Source organism: Nicotiana sylvestris, chromosome 4, assembly GCF_000393655.2.
Source record: "Nicotiana sylvestris chromosome 4, ASM39365v2, whole genome shotgun sequence".
NCBI classification, from domain to species: domain Eukaryota; kingdom Viridiplantae; phylum Streptophyta; class Magnoliopsida; order Solanales; family Solanaceae; genus Nicotiana; species Nicotiana sylvestris.
Genome location: NC_091060.1, coordinates 152149836 through 152165791, shown reverse-complemented (window position 1 = coordinate 152165791; position 15956 = coordinate 152149836). Strand labels below are relative to the sequence as shown.

Genomic DNA, 15956 nt, shown 5'->3' with positions numbered 1-15956 from the left:
AAAAACAATACTATTCGCCCGCCTTAGCAGCGTGATTTGCACACAATTTAGCCATGTCAGCCGTAGTGCTTGCACAAGACATGATCAACGGTCAAAAGTATTTATTAGTACACATTTTGTAAAATTTGAGTATTCAAATGGAAAAATTTAAAGTTCGTGTATTGGCTTTTAGAAGCCCTGCAACGTTGAGGGGCCACGAAACCATTACGCCTATTATATTTCTTTAATATTACTTGGACAAGAAGGTTAATTTCTTGAAGTAGGGGATCCAAGCAAGTGCCACAAAACGTTGCTCCAATCCGGTTCGGCGGCATTGAAAGAGAAAACCTTTATTCGCCTGTGTACAAAGTCAATACATTAACATAATATAGTTTTGAGTATCTAAAATTAAAGCTGAAGACATGTCGAATCGCTCTTATAGTAGCCAAAACAGGAGCGAAAAAACTCAGAAGAAGTTTGTTCCAAAGAAGGAACCTCACAATTCTCAAACCCTAGCAAATTCCTTCAGGCAATCGATCTCTAAGCAATCCGATGGAGGTGCTACCGCCGTTAACTCCACTAACGCCGGCTCCGCTGCCGGCGAGCTCAGGAGTAGGGTTAAGATGGGAAACAGTGGCGCCTGGGTTTCCACCGTTATTCCTAGTGGAAATTTTGTGGATTATTTGCCTCAGGATGAGGCAGTAGCAGCTGGCCTTGGAGCCGATGAGGGTGCATTGGATCCCGTGGAGTCGCAGCGTGTGGTTGATGTTTTGAACAGGGAGTTATGTCGGTTACTCAAGATTAATGCAAGAGATTTCTGGCGAGAAGGTGATATTGTTCTCTTGCTTCGTGAAATCTGGTTATGATTTGTAGGATTTGATTAATATTTGAATTCGTAGGTATTATTTGTATCATTTGATTAATTTGTAGTGGTCAGGTTTGAATAAATTTGCATCAGGTTTATAGGAACGAAGATTGCTAATGTCAGCCTTGTTCTTTTTCTGTATTGAAGAAAAAAAAAAGAAATGATTAATGATGTTTAAAGCTTTATAATTTGAACAGACTGCTTATGCTGTGTAGGAAAATGGTTGGGCTCCTGTAAAAACACCTTTTTTCGTTAATCCACATTCCCTGTAGAAGACTTCAAAGCTCTATCCCACATTTAATGCTTAGGCACCAAAATGCCATGGCAGGCTGAAACAGAATCTTAATCGGTGCTTATAGAAACAATAAAAGAAAAAAATTCTTCAACCATTATGCATAATCCTTGTATCAGCAGCAAAATTCCGTTAGAGAAATGTTTGATACGTTTGATCTGCTTAAAACCAACACCCAAAGAAGATAGTAGTAAATTTGGATTGTTTGTTGCTTATTTATTGAGTAACGACTTGGTCAATGACACAATGCATAGGAACACGTCCAAGGTTTATATGAGCTTTAAGAAAATTAAAGCACGTGCTTTAGTAAATTAAGGTATAGATGATTTTATGCTGCACCTAGTATCGTGGATTAAGCGCCCTTAGTTTAATAACATTGTTGAGTTGCTCTACACTTTTCTCCTCTCCTGCTTTCGGTCTTTATTAGTGGTCAGCGGCATTTCTCTTCACTCTTTTCTTAAAAGCCTTTTTAGGGGAGATGGTACAATTTTCCATACTAGAGCCAGGGTTATAGTCAGGCGTACTACGTTGCTGGCCAAGTCAGTGCCATATGAACATTACCTGATACACTACAACAACAAACCCGGTATAATCCCAACAAAGCGGTGTCTGGGGAGGGTAGAGTGTACGCAGCCTTACCCCTACCTTGAGAAGGTAGAGAGCTTGTTTCCGATAGACCCTAGCATTACCTGATACACTGTAAAGCATAAATTAGGATATTCCTCTTCTGTAATACTATATTTGCCTAATGCTCTTTTTGGGTATACTTTAATTGTTTAATCGTTGCGATTACATTTGCTATGCTCCTTGTAAGATTAAGGAATCTCGATCAAATTCATTCATGTTAAAGCATTTTTTTTGGAAGGGGGGTGGGGGGGGGGATAGATTTGAATTGTTGTTGGTTTGTTGATTTGAATTGTTGTTGGTTTGTATATCGTGTTACTGTACAATTTTTACCCACCTCTCCCAATTTCTGTGTCTACCAGTGGCCAGCGACAGTTCCCTTCATTCTTTTCTTGAAAGCTTTCTGAAGTTCAGGAGTAGGTGGTATGATTTTCCATATCGAGGAGCCAGGGGTATAGTTGCTGGGGTCATTGTTGGTGAGTTTGAGCTTTGCCGGCGTATCTTTATGGTCTTATATCGCATGTGAGTTACACCATTTCCAAAGCATTTGATGCATCAAGTAGTATTTCATATGTGGTGCCTTTTGATCTAAACGCTCTTTTATGTAAATTAAATGCTAGATCGTCAAATCGGGACCCTGGAGCTAAGACTGCCGATAGTCTTAGTCAGAAAGATCATGCAGGTGTGTGTCCCTGACTCATTGCAGTTATTATTTATGACCTTTGTTGACTTCAAATTTTATGATTGATTGGAATCTTGTTAGGGAGGTCAATTTTTAAAAGTTATATACAAGTGGCAGTGCAGGTGTATCACGTTTGTTTTTTGTAATGAACTTTATGCAAGTAAAATGCTTTATTCACCGCGTTTCCTTATATTATGCCGACTATTATCACAATCATGAGCAGGAAGATCATGAATTTCAGAAAATGGAAATACTACCCTTGAAGTGTCAGATAGAAGCATAGTTTAGTTTCCATTACCTCTGTGTGATAGTGGCTAACAAGTTTGAATCGGCAAGGTTCAATTGCAATATTATGCTTGTGAAAAATTGAGCGTGTAATGTATCTGATTCTAGCTCCCTCTAAAACAACATACTAGACCCATTCTTGTTGTGGTTTAATTGGAACATTAAACTTGCCATTTTCACAAGTAATGGTTGTTATCTATGCAAGGCCATTGAACTCATTTGCATTTTAAAAGTCCTGAAGATGTGTATATTTCTCTAATTTTCTTTGGAAATTATATTCGAGTGCACAATGTTCACTAATTGCATTTGTAGCCCTTTTGCAGGAAAAGAAGTTGCTTGATTTACCAAAGTTGTTAGACATATGTGCCATATATGGTCATGAAAATGAAGATCTGACAAGAATATTGGTATTGTTAACTGAACTGGCTTGTCGCTAAACGATTGCTGATGTGGCTTATTGTTCTTTGGTTCCAGTTTTATCTTGTTTCATAATACAAATCCTGATGATGAGCTAATATTTCTGACCTATTATTCTGCTTCTTGTGGCAGGAAAATTGTCCTGTTAGAGGACAAGAAATATGAGAAATAGTATTTCACTTCTGTGCATTTACCCTTTCTTTGGATCCTTCTTCCTCCCTTCACTAGAACTAAAACGAGTAAGAAATATTGAGAGTATCACATGCAAATTGATCAAATGGAGCAACTTTCAACTTCCGAAGTTCATCAGCGAATTGGCCTTGAGTTTCAATTTGAACATTTCAGGCACGCTTTGTAAGATATAAACATCTGAGGAAATAACTACTGTAGTTGTTTGCTTGTCCTTCTAAGTTCTATGGGGTGGGGAACACACAGAGTATCAAAATTACTGCACATCCATGTCATGTGGCAGCTTTATCTCTTGTCTAGCTAAGAATAGCTTCACCAAGAAATCAAAAACTGCTAATATATGAAGAGCAAATCTAGAAACTGCCCACGTAAAAATGTAAAACTTTTGCTTAGATGCTTTTACATGTAAAACTTCTATCTAGGTGTTTACTCTCAGAGATTTATGTCGGTAGAAAATATAAAGAATTTCTAGTACTTACGATTATTATTATTATTTTTAGTTTTATTTTATTTTATATAATATTGGCCTGAGATGAGTTTAATTGGAGTAGTATGGTCAATAAGGATTCATATAGCTGACCAAACTTGTTTGGAGTTGAGGCATTGTTGTTGTTGTTGTTGTTTAGATGCTTTTACAAGTTTTATGTATGAATTTTTTTTGATAAGGTAGATACTTTTATTAACAATTGGGGAACACTCGTATACAAGCCATATGCCAAAAAAGAGAACCTACACCAAAATATGGTTCTCAACCTAAGAGACCCAGTTGTCTACACAAAATAGGGATCTTATAAGTACACCAAAGAGAAACTAGAGAAAAAAGGCTACTTTGCAACTTTACAAACTCTAGTTCCACCTTTCAAAAGCCCTTCTATTTCTCTCTTTCCAAACAACCCACATGAGTGCTAAGAGGGTAACACTCCGTGGCCTCTGACTTCTCTTCTCCCTCCTATGAGCCCAACTATGCAACACTTCCTTGACTGTTCCTGGCATTACCCAATGCATCCCAAACAAATTAAAGATCACCCTCCACAAACGATTAGCCAATTGGCAATGCAATAGGAGATGATGCACATCTTCGCCCGAGCTTTTGCACATGAAACACCAACTAACATTGGTAACCCTCCTCTTTCTCAAATTTTCTGCTGTCAAAATTACTCCCTTCGTCGCCAACCGTGCAAAGAAACACACCTTTCTCGGTGCTCTAGGAATCCAAATAGAACAATGAGGGAAAATACATTCCTCTCTCACTAATAACCTCTTTTAATGAGATTTGACGGAGAATAATCCGTCTCTACTCTCATGCCATCTCCATACATCTGATAATATTGTTCGGTGTATCCAACCCATACAATATCTCAAACAAGTTGTGATACTCTCCCAATTCCCAATCCTGTAGGTCTCTCGTGAATCTCAAGTCCCAATGAACTATACCGTCGTGAGACCTACAAATTTGTTGGATTGCCATCTCTATTTGACAAGATATACTATATGTGTCAGGGAAGGCTTCCCTCAGCTCATTCTCCCTACACCACTTATGTGCCCAAAAACTAAGCTTACTTCCATCCCCAACCTTAAAAAAAATATGTCCACTGAAACTTTCTCACCTCTTCATAATACTCCTCCATAAGCCACATCAAAACGGTGTTGTGATGTTTAGGTTTGAAATCATATCTCAGTTGTGCACATGCTTTGCATGACGATATATTGAAGTATGGATTAAAAATACCTAGATGGTGTTTAAATTTTGATAATTAGATCGACAGTACTTTGTAGATCTTCTGCATATCTCTGAAATATTCCCTGGTGGATACGGTGTCCAGATTATTTTCATATTAATTTTTGTACACATTGGGATCATGACTTGGCCTCCTGACCCAAGAAGAGGTTGTAGTAGAGAGTTTTAAGCACAGCCTACTAGAGAATTCAGATTTCTGTCTTGCGTTAAATATCAAGTGCACGACCCACTGCATCATGGTGCCTATTCTTTTAGGCCTCAAATCTGACAAGTGCGCTGTAGTCGTGCTGCACATGGCAGGAAATGGGGCCTCATTGGTCTCTTGTCACCAATTTTTACTACAAGAAACAACTGTGTCAAAATTGAACTGCATTCAGGAGATCTTGATGAACTGTTTACTTCTTTTCTTTTTGGGTGTAAAAAGGATTTGAATAGTGAAGATTTGATAGGATCCTCTAAGATTAGAAGGGACTTATTTTTGCTTATGATTTGTAAAATACTTTTTACAGCACTTGCATGGTGCTATGTTAATAATACACCTACCATTTCTCTCGAGGAAATAAAAAAAAGAAACAACTGTTTGGATTTCTTTTCTTAAGCATTTCGTTGAAACCAAATTAAGAAACAGTTTTCTTTCCTTCGACATACATTTTGATAAGACAGTGCTTCCTATTGTCATTTCTGCTTTGTGTTTGCTTTTCCTCCTTCATCCTAATTTGGGTGTTTTCTTCTTTTTTATCAAGGATGCTAATGGATATTCAGATTCCCTGTTGCTGACTCATGTCTGTATCTATGTTGTTCAGGTTGTCAATGCCATAAAGTCACAGCCATGGATCCATGATGATCTTTCATCTGTTATTTCGCACTTTCTTAGCATCGTGCAAACTATGTATCAGAGGTGTACATCATCGTTAGAGGTATTCTTCCTTTAATGGCCTGTACTCTTAATTTAAAAAAAGAAAGAAAAGAAACCATTACTTAGGGGGTCAGGGAAGGGGAAAGGGAAAATGGAATAGTTGGAATCGAACCCACACCTATTGTGTGAGAGAATCCTCTGATACCACTAAACTTTAAGTCTTGATGTTACTCTCTGTTCATTTAAGGAATCGATGAATTATCCAAGAGTGGTTTGTGCTTTATTTCTCTTGTTGCGATTTGAAATATTTGACTTTCCCCTGCTTTTCCTTACTTCCTACTTTGCATGTTCCTGTACTCTCATTGCCAGAGTGGTTGCTAATTGCATATATCTAAGATGCTTTTGTATAGAGGGTAACATAGGAGGAGATATAACCTAGAGTACCAGCTTTTTTTGTTAACTAGAAACTTGCATCTCACTGTTTGTCCAAAAGAAGCTTTCCTTGTGGTCGCTTCTAGCTAACATATCAGTGACAGGTTGAAAGATTGCAGAACTCATATGCTTGGCAGTTTTAGATCTCAGCAACTTGTCATACAAATGCCAAAATAATGTGTTCACCAATTTTGTGACTAATAGATGTCATTTGTTTTACTTTTAAGATAAGGAATATTTTCATTTTACTTTGTAGGAAAAAGTATATTCTTGAATAGACAATATCTCTGTGGTCTACTACAAGCTATTGGTTTGAGTTTTTTTTTTATTAAGACATAATTAAGTAAATAAAAGTATGCTCTCTCTAGAAGTATAAGATTTTAGATGAGATGGTCACATTTCAATAGAGTGCTTATGTGTTGTATTTGGATGTGTATTGAGTGATCTACTTCTATAAGGGACGATAAATGCAGTTGTCTGTGCTTAGTACACGTGTTTCATTCACTACCACGGTTCTAGTTGTATGAATATCTTGAGCCATCTAGATGTAAGTTGATATACATACTGTTAAATGTGGGTTTTCCATGAGGATGCTGGCAGCCGCAAAAAAGATCTTGCAAAGGGTTATCCAAAGTTATGCAGGACTAACTATTATATGGCTGGCTGCAGGTTTTATTTTCCTCTGGTCACTTGCAAGATCATGGGCACAGTCGTCTTCAAACAGACTTTCTAGAGGTGAGTTGATTTTATTTCTGTTGAGCAGTAAGATTGTTCACGAATTTGAGTATATATCTATGTGTGTGGTTTCTTTTGTTTGAACAAGGATGCTAAATTAGTACAAATGAGAACATTCCTTCATGTCCGAGACCACCGAATTTTGAGAGGATCGCACCAAGATTTTTTAGGGTAAAATTATCCACCAAAAACTTTTGTTTCTTAGAATGATAAGCTTCACTGTGTGGCTGCCTGTTAATAATTGAGGTCTCTATTGAATGTGTTCTCCTTTAACTTTCTTGCCAGTAGCGTGCATGGGATTTGTTATTTTTATTGCACGAAGCTTCATACTTACACCTGCAGGTGATGGACTTCTTAAATGATGCTGTGGTATCTATGGATGCATTTGTCAGTGCGTATAAGCAAGCATCCATCTACTTCTGCTGTCCTGTTGAAATGAGGTACTGACGTTTTCGTTGACTTCTGTTGTACCAGTTTTGTGTAATGTGTATATACTACCAAAGGATGGCTAGGTTGATGCACCTAGAATCTCAATGTCTTGCTCCAGAACACAGACCTCCTTATGTTGCAGAGCATCATCAACTTCTCTCCTTGTATCTGTCTCTGATAATTTGCAATTTATTTGTTAGTTTTCATGCCTTGCATGCTTAAACATTGTGAGTTGCACTTTCATTATCGCCAGTTTGGTAATTTGTATTCTCATTACCTGCCTATGGATAAAGAGCTTTTGTGCTATTTTACGAAGGCACAACAAAGTTCATATTCATTAGCTTCTTTTGTCTATGCAGTCATGGGAATGAGGAGGTGCTTACTACCCTTGCAAGATTACATGATTCATTGCTGCCCTCTTTGCGGCGGGGTTTCCACATTATTTTAACCTCCAGAGAGAAAGGTTTGATGGAATCATCTAATGAGATGCGCTCAAATGTTTTTGTCAGTCTCAAAATGTTATCCGCAAGGATAGTTAATTTTGGTTGGAAGCTGCTGAATTTGTGCTATTTAAGTGATGAGGCTTTTGTTGAAAGTTCTCCTCTTCCTGCAACCATGAAGATGTTCCCTACCAATGTGGAGGATCCTGCTATAAGAGCAGATATATTAGTGCAGTCAGTGAGGGATATTAATGGAGATTACTCGCAGGCTCTAGAGGGACGTAGCAAAGGCACATTTCTCCAAATCATTGACAAGAATCACAACATAACGAGCAGAATTGAGTTACTACGGAATACAGGTAATTAGCTTAGACTTAGACTTAGACTTGTTGCTCAGAATTTAAGGTGGCTCACAGATCTTGCTATTTCGTGTATTCCAAATTAAAGCATGCATGGTAGAAAGAAAATGGAACATATGAAACTTGGTTTGGAGTGTGAATAACATTTTCTGTGATTGAAGCTTTACCAGAAATCTGTTACATGTCTACATTTGTTTTCTCTTTTGTTATAGCTTGTACATATTTTTGTTATGAAGCTTAAGTCTCTCTTCTTTCTTCTCTAAATCTTTTTGAGAAACTTGAACCCCTCTTCTTTCTTCCTCGGCTTCTTACTCTTAGGAAAAAGCGTAAATCATACACAATGAACAGGTAAATATAGCTCTTATCTGACGTCTCATGTCTCTGCTTATTCTTCCTTGAACTCATGCATGTTTGCGGTTTTAAGGTGGAATCCAATCTGATTTTGTCTCATGCAGGGTGGATATCAATGGATGACGATCAATTCAAGTTTCTTTCGGGGATCATGGTACACCCTGTAGAAGATAGTTTTGGAAAGGCAGCCCATCCGGCAGTCTCCCAAAAGGATAACCAACCACCTGTTGATGAAGACAATGCTATTATGGAATCAAAAATAAGTCAAATAAAGGACCTCTTCCCTGATTATGGAAAAGGTTTCTTAGCTGCTTGTCTCGAAGTATATAACCTGAATCCTGAAGAGGTCATTCAGAGGATTCTTGAGGGTACACTTCATGAGGACTTGCTGTCTTTGGACATTTCCTTGGAGAAAATACCACAACCCAAGTCTGGTGTTCCATCCATGACCAGAAATGATAAGGGTAAAGGGAAACTAGTGGAACCTGCGCCAATGCCCGCAAGAAACATTATGCCTGCAGCAACCCCATACCAAGCTGAAGGCTCATCCAATTCATCTACCACTTCAGTTGGAAGGTTTATCAGGAAAACCACCACTGAAGAACCTGCTTCCTTGACCCTTGACTCTAGAGAGGCAAAGGATTTGGCAAAAACTATTGCAATTTCATCACAGCTTGAGTATGAAGATGAGTACGATGATTCATTTGATGACCTAGGATTAAGTATTGGTGATTCAGCATTTGAGGAAACTGAGAACCTCCAAGAAAAATCAAATTTCGGCCGTGGGAGAACTTCTGAAGCTGATAACGCTAGCTCAGCTTCCAACGCTTCTAAGTGGGGATCACGAAAAAAGCCACAGTTTTACGTCAAAGATGGTAAGAACTACAGTTACAAAGTTGAGGGCTCTGTTGCAGCGGCTAATTATAATGAAGCTTCTTTGGTAAATCAAGCTCAGAAGGAAATGATACATGGATTGGGACGAGGAGGTAATCTTCCTTTGGGTGCAGTTAAAAGGCTAACCGAGCCAAATGAGGAGAAAGATGATGAGCTGGAAACAAATGAGATGGGTGGAAGTGAGGGAGGTCGTGGGTTCTTCAGAGGGAGAGGAGGGAGGAGAGGGGGAGGTAGATCAAACCATTACAGAAAGGACCAAGCCATGAAAAAACATTTTTCTGGTTTGACAGGCCATTGATATGGAAATTTTCTTTATCTTTACAAAATGTTGATAAGCCGACAGCAAAATAAAATTATCTTTTAGCTACCTTTAGAGTTTCCAATCGACTGTATAGGTGATTCGAAACTTCAGTTGGATTTTGGTTCATTGAACATACTTCAGTACATATATATGACGACTCAGAGTTTTGTTGAATATCCGATGTAATAAAAATGCTTATCAAATGTTAACAACCGCAGATATTTAAGGGAGAAGGATTTATTATAAATGATTATGTAAACAATGGTCTAAGGCCAATGTAAATCCAGGCAAGCAGACCCCAAATCAGAGCAGATCCTGAGGGTTCTGTTGCCCTTTACTTCAAACAGAACTGGAAAGGCACGGTTCCAACTTAAGAGAATTCCCACCAAGATATATTAACACGAGTGCGAGAAAATGAGAGCGTGTTTCAAAGTCACGACGTTGCAAATCCACATCGGGCAGAAGCAACCGTTTTGCTCCACTTTAAGTGGATTTTTTTTATTTTTTTTATTTTATAAATGGTACAGTGTCGCATGATTTGAAACTCGGTAGAGAACGAGTACTTCTCTTAACCCTTCTTCAATTAAATATCATGCCCACTAGACACCAGCCGAAACTCTCAAGTCTATCAAGTCTTTTTTTTTTTTTTTTTTTTTTTATATCTGCCATAAGGCTGAAGCCTGTTCCGGATGCTAAATTAACCATCACATGCTGCATTCTTATCCGGATTATTCTGGAGGAAAACCCTTTGCAAATGTCAGCATTTTGGTCTCTTATTATGATTGCAGAAATCGACAGATGAGACATCAATGCTCCTTGTATCACAAGGCTATAACTGAACCTCACTAGCTTAGTGCAAATAATTGTTGGGTAGTGAATGAAGATCAATCAATCAATCAACCAGGCGCTTAAATTCCAGATCAAGTGTTATATGACGCCAAGATGGTAGATATAAAAATAACATATTCCTGATAAACAAGTTGCTCCTTTTAAGATGCAAAAATGAAGAAAAACAATCATAAGCAAGACTTACTTCAGAAATTCAACAACGAGAATAAAACTAGCACTCACTGAATCATCTATTAAGAGAATCTGTTTCAATAGAAACATAAGAGAATGCACAGTGGCTGGCCTTTTTCATGCACTACATGAAGTGGAGGCACCAAGTCCAATCTAATTCATACTTACTGTAAAAGAAAAATAAAGGACTACTACCAAGTAGGCAACAAAATGATCAAGTAACTATCCTTTTGTTTATCATTTTGTTCATCAAATCTGCAACTATGAATGAATATTTTTGACACGGACAATTGTTCCAGGTTGGCTTTGGCTGAAAATTTCACACATCACCAACCGTATAGTAGCCAACATTCTTGTCCTGGAAAAAAAAAACATGAAATACACGGTGTCAGATGCCTAATAGATTCTTCTTCAAGATCAGGAAAGTGGGAGAAACAGAGAGAAAAAGGGGTGGAAGCATGATCACAAAAGAAAATAACTTGCCTGGGACAACATCCTTTGCTTGTTTAGAAATTGAGTGCGGGCCTTGTTTTTTTCTGAATTTGGTGACTTAAACAATCTCTGCAAAACAGCTCATCCCAAAATAAATGCTTTTCTCATATTCAACCAGTATTTCTTTCTTTTTCAGATGGAACAACCAGTAGTTATCTTTCAATAAACAAGGAAAAAGCATTTTTTTTTTGGCAAGCTAAATCCCGATTGGGAAGAAATATATTTTTATAGCAAATTCATATGAATCAGATTTATGAGATGAGCACTTCTTCCGGTAATAACAATTACTATCTCCACTCCATATTATTTGTTGTTTTGGCAAACCAAATTTTGTTGCAAAATATTTGAAATTTTAAAAAGGAGAAAAGAATTTATTACTATTTTTTTCTTCAAATCCACCCTTAATGCTCCAATTAGTGGTGTGTTAATTAATTGAGACGCATAGGATTACGAGAGAGATAAATGGTAATTTAAACAATTACTCTTGTGATTAAAAATATTAAACGGCAGATGATGTGCAAAAACTTTAAAAGACAAATAATATGGAAAGGACGTAGTAAAAAATAAAGTTTCATAGAAGTTAATCACGCTACCTTTTCAGCGCCGGATACACGGTGCTCAACACCGGGCAGTTTCTTCTTCGGCGTGAAACCAAATACATCATGAAGAAACTCATTTTCCTGCATAATTTGGAGAGGAAACACCCAATGACCACCAATTAAACGATTTCACTAGCCCAAAACTTGATCTTTTAAATTAGAAAACAGACCTGCATATGCTTCACGAATCCTCCTCCAAGGAAGTGCTTAAGGAAGTTTAACTGTTAAAAAATAATGATTTCAGCAAATATGCAACCAGCCATATTATAAAACCAAAAAGAAACAAAAGTGACCTGTATAAGTTGAGCCCAAGTACTTGTGCTAAGCGGTTCTCCACCAATCTTGGTCGAGGCCTCAGGGCTATACCCATCCTGATGTTAATTGTAAGAAATTAGAAAATGCGGCAAAAGGAAAAGAAAGAATGTTAAAGGAGCAACTTGAAGTTAGTGAATTACCTCGAGAAATTCCAATATATCTCGAAATGTGTTTCTTTGGTTGTTAAGATCCTTCTTGGCTGATCCTTTACCTCCAGCCTCTGCTGAAAGGGTTCTTACCTGGTTCAGGACTTTTGCCCTTAATCCCTGTATATGTAATAATTCCCTAGATTTGTTAGCTTCAACTGTGGAGCTGTCACTAGATCCTTTAGCTTCACCAGAAAACTTCTCCAGACTCCCAACTTCAAAAACTAAAGCAAGTGCTTCGCCTGCTGCAATGCGCACAGATCGGTCTTCCTTGTCTAGAAGAGTTGAGAAGTAGGAGATTGACCTGCATCATGAGCAAATGATTCACCATCTAGCACTGTCACCAAACACAAGCCTTACAACAGCTCATCATTCTCAAACATCTAATTTGTCTCTCTTTTTTTTTTTTTTTTTTTGGGGGGGGGGGAGGGGGGGGGTGTTGTGGAGGAGGGAGACGTTCAAGTGGGGATTTTAGGAGAGTTACTCACCCTTGCCAACTTTTTGGGTTAAGGGTCCACCCATCCATGGTAGTAAGGAGGAAAGACCAAGAAGATACAACTGCTGTTATCATTGCTGGTGAAGGTTTAGCAGATGAAACCTGATACATCAACCAGATGCAATTGCGGACAAGTTAATAATTGTCTAAGGAAATAACTGATTTGATTGACAGGAATCAAGCATTCAAAAATTTATTTGTCAGAAAACATCCATATAAAGCAATAAGATACTATATGACCTATTTCAGAAAACGAAAAGATGATCACGAATAACATACATTAGGACCCAGTTTTGGGTGAATGACTTGCCACATCAATTGCATTGACTTTTCTGTTTCCTCAGGTTCTTCGCCACCAATAAAGGTGATAATGGCCAAACATTCCAGTAGCTAAAACCAGAAAAACCAAACAGCAGTTAGCTCCAAGCAAGATAACACCAATCTTAAAAGAGCTTTTCACCATCTATGAACGTACCGAGGATATTTTAGAATTATCAGACCGAGATTTAAGAGCCTCTGAGATAGGAGACACTGATTCTTCCAGAACCTCGTGTGCTTTGTCCCCAGGGCCAGCAGTTAAAGCAAGAAGCCCTATCACCCCGACAAAGAAAATTGAAAATTTTCAAACTCAAACATTTGGCCTAATGATCAAGTTAAAAGGACTATAGTTAATGAACATGCACAGGTGACTAACCAATAACATGAGATGCCAAAGCTATCTCCTTGGAGGAACCACGTTTAATGGAATTCAAACATTGTTGCAGTAATGTGGCAAACCTGAGGATAGAACATAATTGTGAGAAGCACACAACAAGACATGCACCTAGAGCTTCTTCTTTTTTCTCGGATAAAGTAAAGTAATTTATTACGATGAGAAACATGCACCTAGAGCATCTTAAAAGTCAAAACATGATAGACTACATGCCTACTATAACAGAGTGCAATAAAATAATTCCTTGGACTGGAGTAAGAATGTAATGAAAGTCTGGTGGAAGTTTTTGACAAGAGGTTTCACATTTCATTCACAATTAGATAAAAGTCATGGCGGCATATTATTTATTTATTTTTTTGGATGAAACATGGCAGCATATTACATGTGCATATAATATAATGCATTGCTAGTTACGGAGCATAAAATTAAATTCCTTACTAAAATAAATACCAAAATGATGACTATATCACCATTACAATGATATTAATATTGCCTATGCAACTAACTGAAGGTTTTAAGGAACATTCTAAGCTACTATTGAATGAGCTATAAAATCTGACTAACCAAGGGGAAGGCTCTAATCCATAGAATACCATCACAGTGGCAGCAAATCTTCTAAAGATGTTATTACTTCATCAAAAAAGATATTTACCAGTGCTAGCCAAGCTCCCCCCCCCCCCATGAAACAAAAGTCCAGAACAATACAATATAAAAAAGCACAATTAATAAGACGTAGAAGCATGCATTTAATCTACATTAAATTTCTGATGTATTCAACGAATCAGAATAATAACTTAATAAAAGTAGAAAAATTCTCTTACTTCTTTTCAACAAATTCATGCTGAATGTTGCTATTGAATGCTTCTATAATAGATGCCAAAGCCTTCTCTCTTGTTGAGCCCCTATAGCCAAAAACGAGTAGAAAATTAGCTACATTTTTCATCAGAAATAAAACCTCAAGTGGAGCTAATGATCAAAGATGGAAACTTCAAATATAAGTAATCATGTCTAGTAACTCATTCAAGTATAGTCAAACCTTTTCTCATATAAGGCGTCCAAGCATTGATCAAGGACAGTCTCCTTATCAAATTGAACCTCCTCTAAACCAGACAACATCATATCCGATCGAGTAGTTGATGATGAACTAACGCTATCCGTGTCATCGCTATCTAGCATCGCAGCATTCCTACGTTGCGAACTTCCTAATAGAAAAAACAAATCCACCAGTAAACACTTTAATTCCCAATTTTATTTCGAAATTCCCAAAATTCCCCACAAAGCAACATACTTTAACCCAACCCCACAAAAGATAGGTTTTCCTTTTATGCCTAACCCATTTGGATCCTATTGTAAGCAAAAACAACTACGAATATTTAAGTAGCGAGAAGTTAAAGAACCCAAAGTTTTATATTCGTTTCGAAGACAGAAACCCAATTCAATAAAGCCTCTACTTTTTCACAATAAAATAGTTACAGAACAAAAACCTAATTCAATTTCATGATAAACAAGTTAAATAACAGCAAGCCGATTCAATAAAGTACTTTCACAATAAACAAGTTGAAGAACAGAAACCCCAATCCAATTTCAGGATAAACAAGTTAGTAATTAACAGCAATCCAATTCAATAAAGTCTCGATTTTTTCACGATAAACAAGTAAAATAGCAGATACCCAATTCAATACAATCTCTATTTTTTTCACAATAAACAGGTTAAAGAACAGAAACCCAATTCAATTTCACAATAAGCAAGTTAAATTACAGCAATCGAATTCTATAGTCTCTATTTTTCACACAAAAAAAGTAAAATAAACGAAGCAGAAACTTACTTCTACCCATGGTGACAGCTCCAGGTAACAAAGGTTAGAAGCAAATACAAGGTTGACTAAAATTCTGACGATGAAAATCAAAAACCAAAGCAGGCGTTGAACAAACAGAGAAATCAAACTTCTTAATTGAATCGAAGAACAATGTATCCATAAAGTAATTTTTTGGGAAGAAATTTTGAGAAACGGAGAAGATCTAGAGATTTCACACAAGATTACAAGGAAAAGAAAAAAAGAAGTATTAGGAGAAAAAACCTCTGCTATTTATAGATCTAAGCACAAATAATAATTGGAAAGTTTTTTATAGTTTTTTTCACAGAACGAGATATTCAGGGTGGGTGGCTGCGAATATTCGGGGATGGTGTGAAAGGAAAAAAGAAGGGGGGTAGTAGGATGATGACGTGGAGTTCTTACAGCCGTTGATTTGGTTAGCGGAGAGTTTGAGTGTCCAGTGGGGTCCATGGATATTGTGAAAGAGAGCGTTG

The 15956-nt window shown here is 37.4% G+C and overlaps 2 protein-coding genes across 2 annotated transcripts; one reads left to right on the top strand and one right to left on the bottom strand.

Moving 5' to 3' along the window:
* The first annotated feature begins 248 nt into the window (after positions 1 to 248).
* LOC104210616 (uncharacterized) lies at positions 249 to 10042 on the top strand. Its single transcript, XM_009759562.2, has 9 exons — positions 249 to 807; positions 2123 to 2282; positions 2381 to 2442; positions 3040 to 3134; positions 5875 to 5988; positions 7029 to 7094; positions 7437 to 7534; positions 7883 to 8322; positions 8778 to 10042. Exons 1-9 carry the CDS (start codon positions 402 to 404, stop codon positions 9863 to 9865), a joined length of 2529 nt encoding a protein of 842 aa, XP_009757864.1. The 5' UTR covers positions 249 to 401; the 3' UTR covers positions 9866 to 10042.
* Positions 10043 to 10923: 881 nt separating this feature from the next.
* On the bottom strand, positions 10924 to 15740 carry LOC104210617 (uncharacterized). Its single transcript, XM_009759564.2, has 13 exons — positions 15475 to 15740; positions 14685 to 14850; positions 14470 to 14550; positions 13631 to 13713; positions 13412 to 13527; positions 13216 to 13326; positions 12929 to 13038; positions 12435 to 12744; positions 12273 to 12350; positions 12150 to 12200; positions 11974 to 12060; positions 11372 to 11449; positions 10924 to 11246 (listed from the first exon to the last, which is right to left on the bottom strand). The coding sequence occupies exons 1-13, from the start codon at positions 15482 to 15484 to the stop codon at positions 11208 to 11210; spliced, it is 1320 nt and encodes a 439-aa protein (XP_009757866.1). The 5' UTR covers positions 15485 to 15740; the 3' UTR covers positions 10924 to 11207.
* Positions 15741 to 15956: the final 216 nt, after the last annotated feature.

Coding starts and splice junctions, on each gene's coding strand:
- LOC104210616 (XM_009759562.2), top strand. CDS start 402: ATGTCGAATCGCTCTTATAGTAGCCAAAACAGGAGCGAAAAAACTCAG. Junction 7,095..7,436: donor TTCAAACAGACTTTCTAGAG/GTGAGTTGATTT, acceptor TTACACCTGCAG/GTGATGGACTTCTTAAATGA. Junction 7,535..7,882: donor TGCTGTCCTGTTGAAATGAG/GTACTGACGTTT, acceptor TTGTCTATGCAG/TCATGGGAATGAGGAGGTGC.
- LOC104210617 (XM_009759564.2), bottom strand. Junction 13,327..13,411: donor ATAATTCTAAAATATCCTCG/GTACGTTCATAG, acceptor TTCTGGTTTTAG/CTACTGGAATGTTTGGCCAT. Junction 12,745..12,928: donor AACCCAAAAAGTTGGCAAGG/GTGAGTAACTCT, acceptor CTCATGATGCAG/GTCAATCTCCTACTTCTCAA.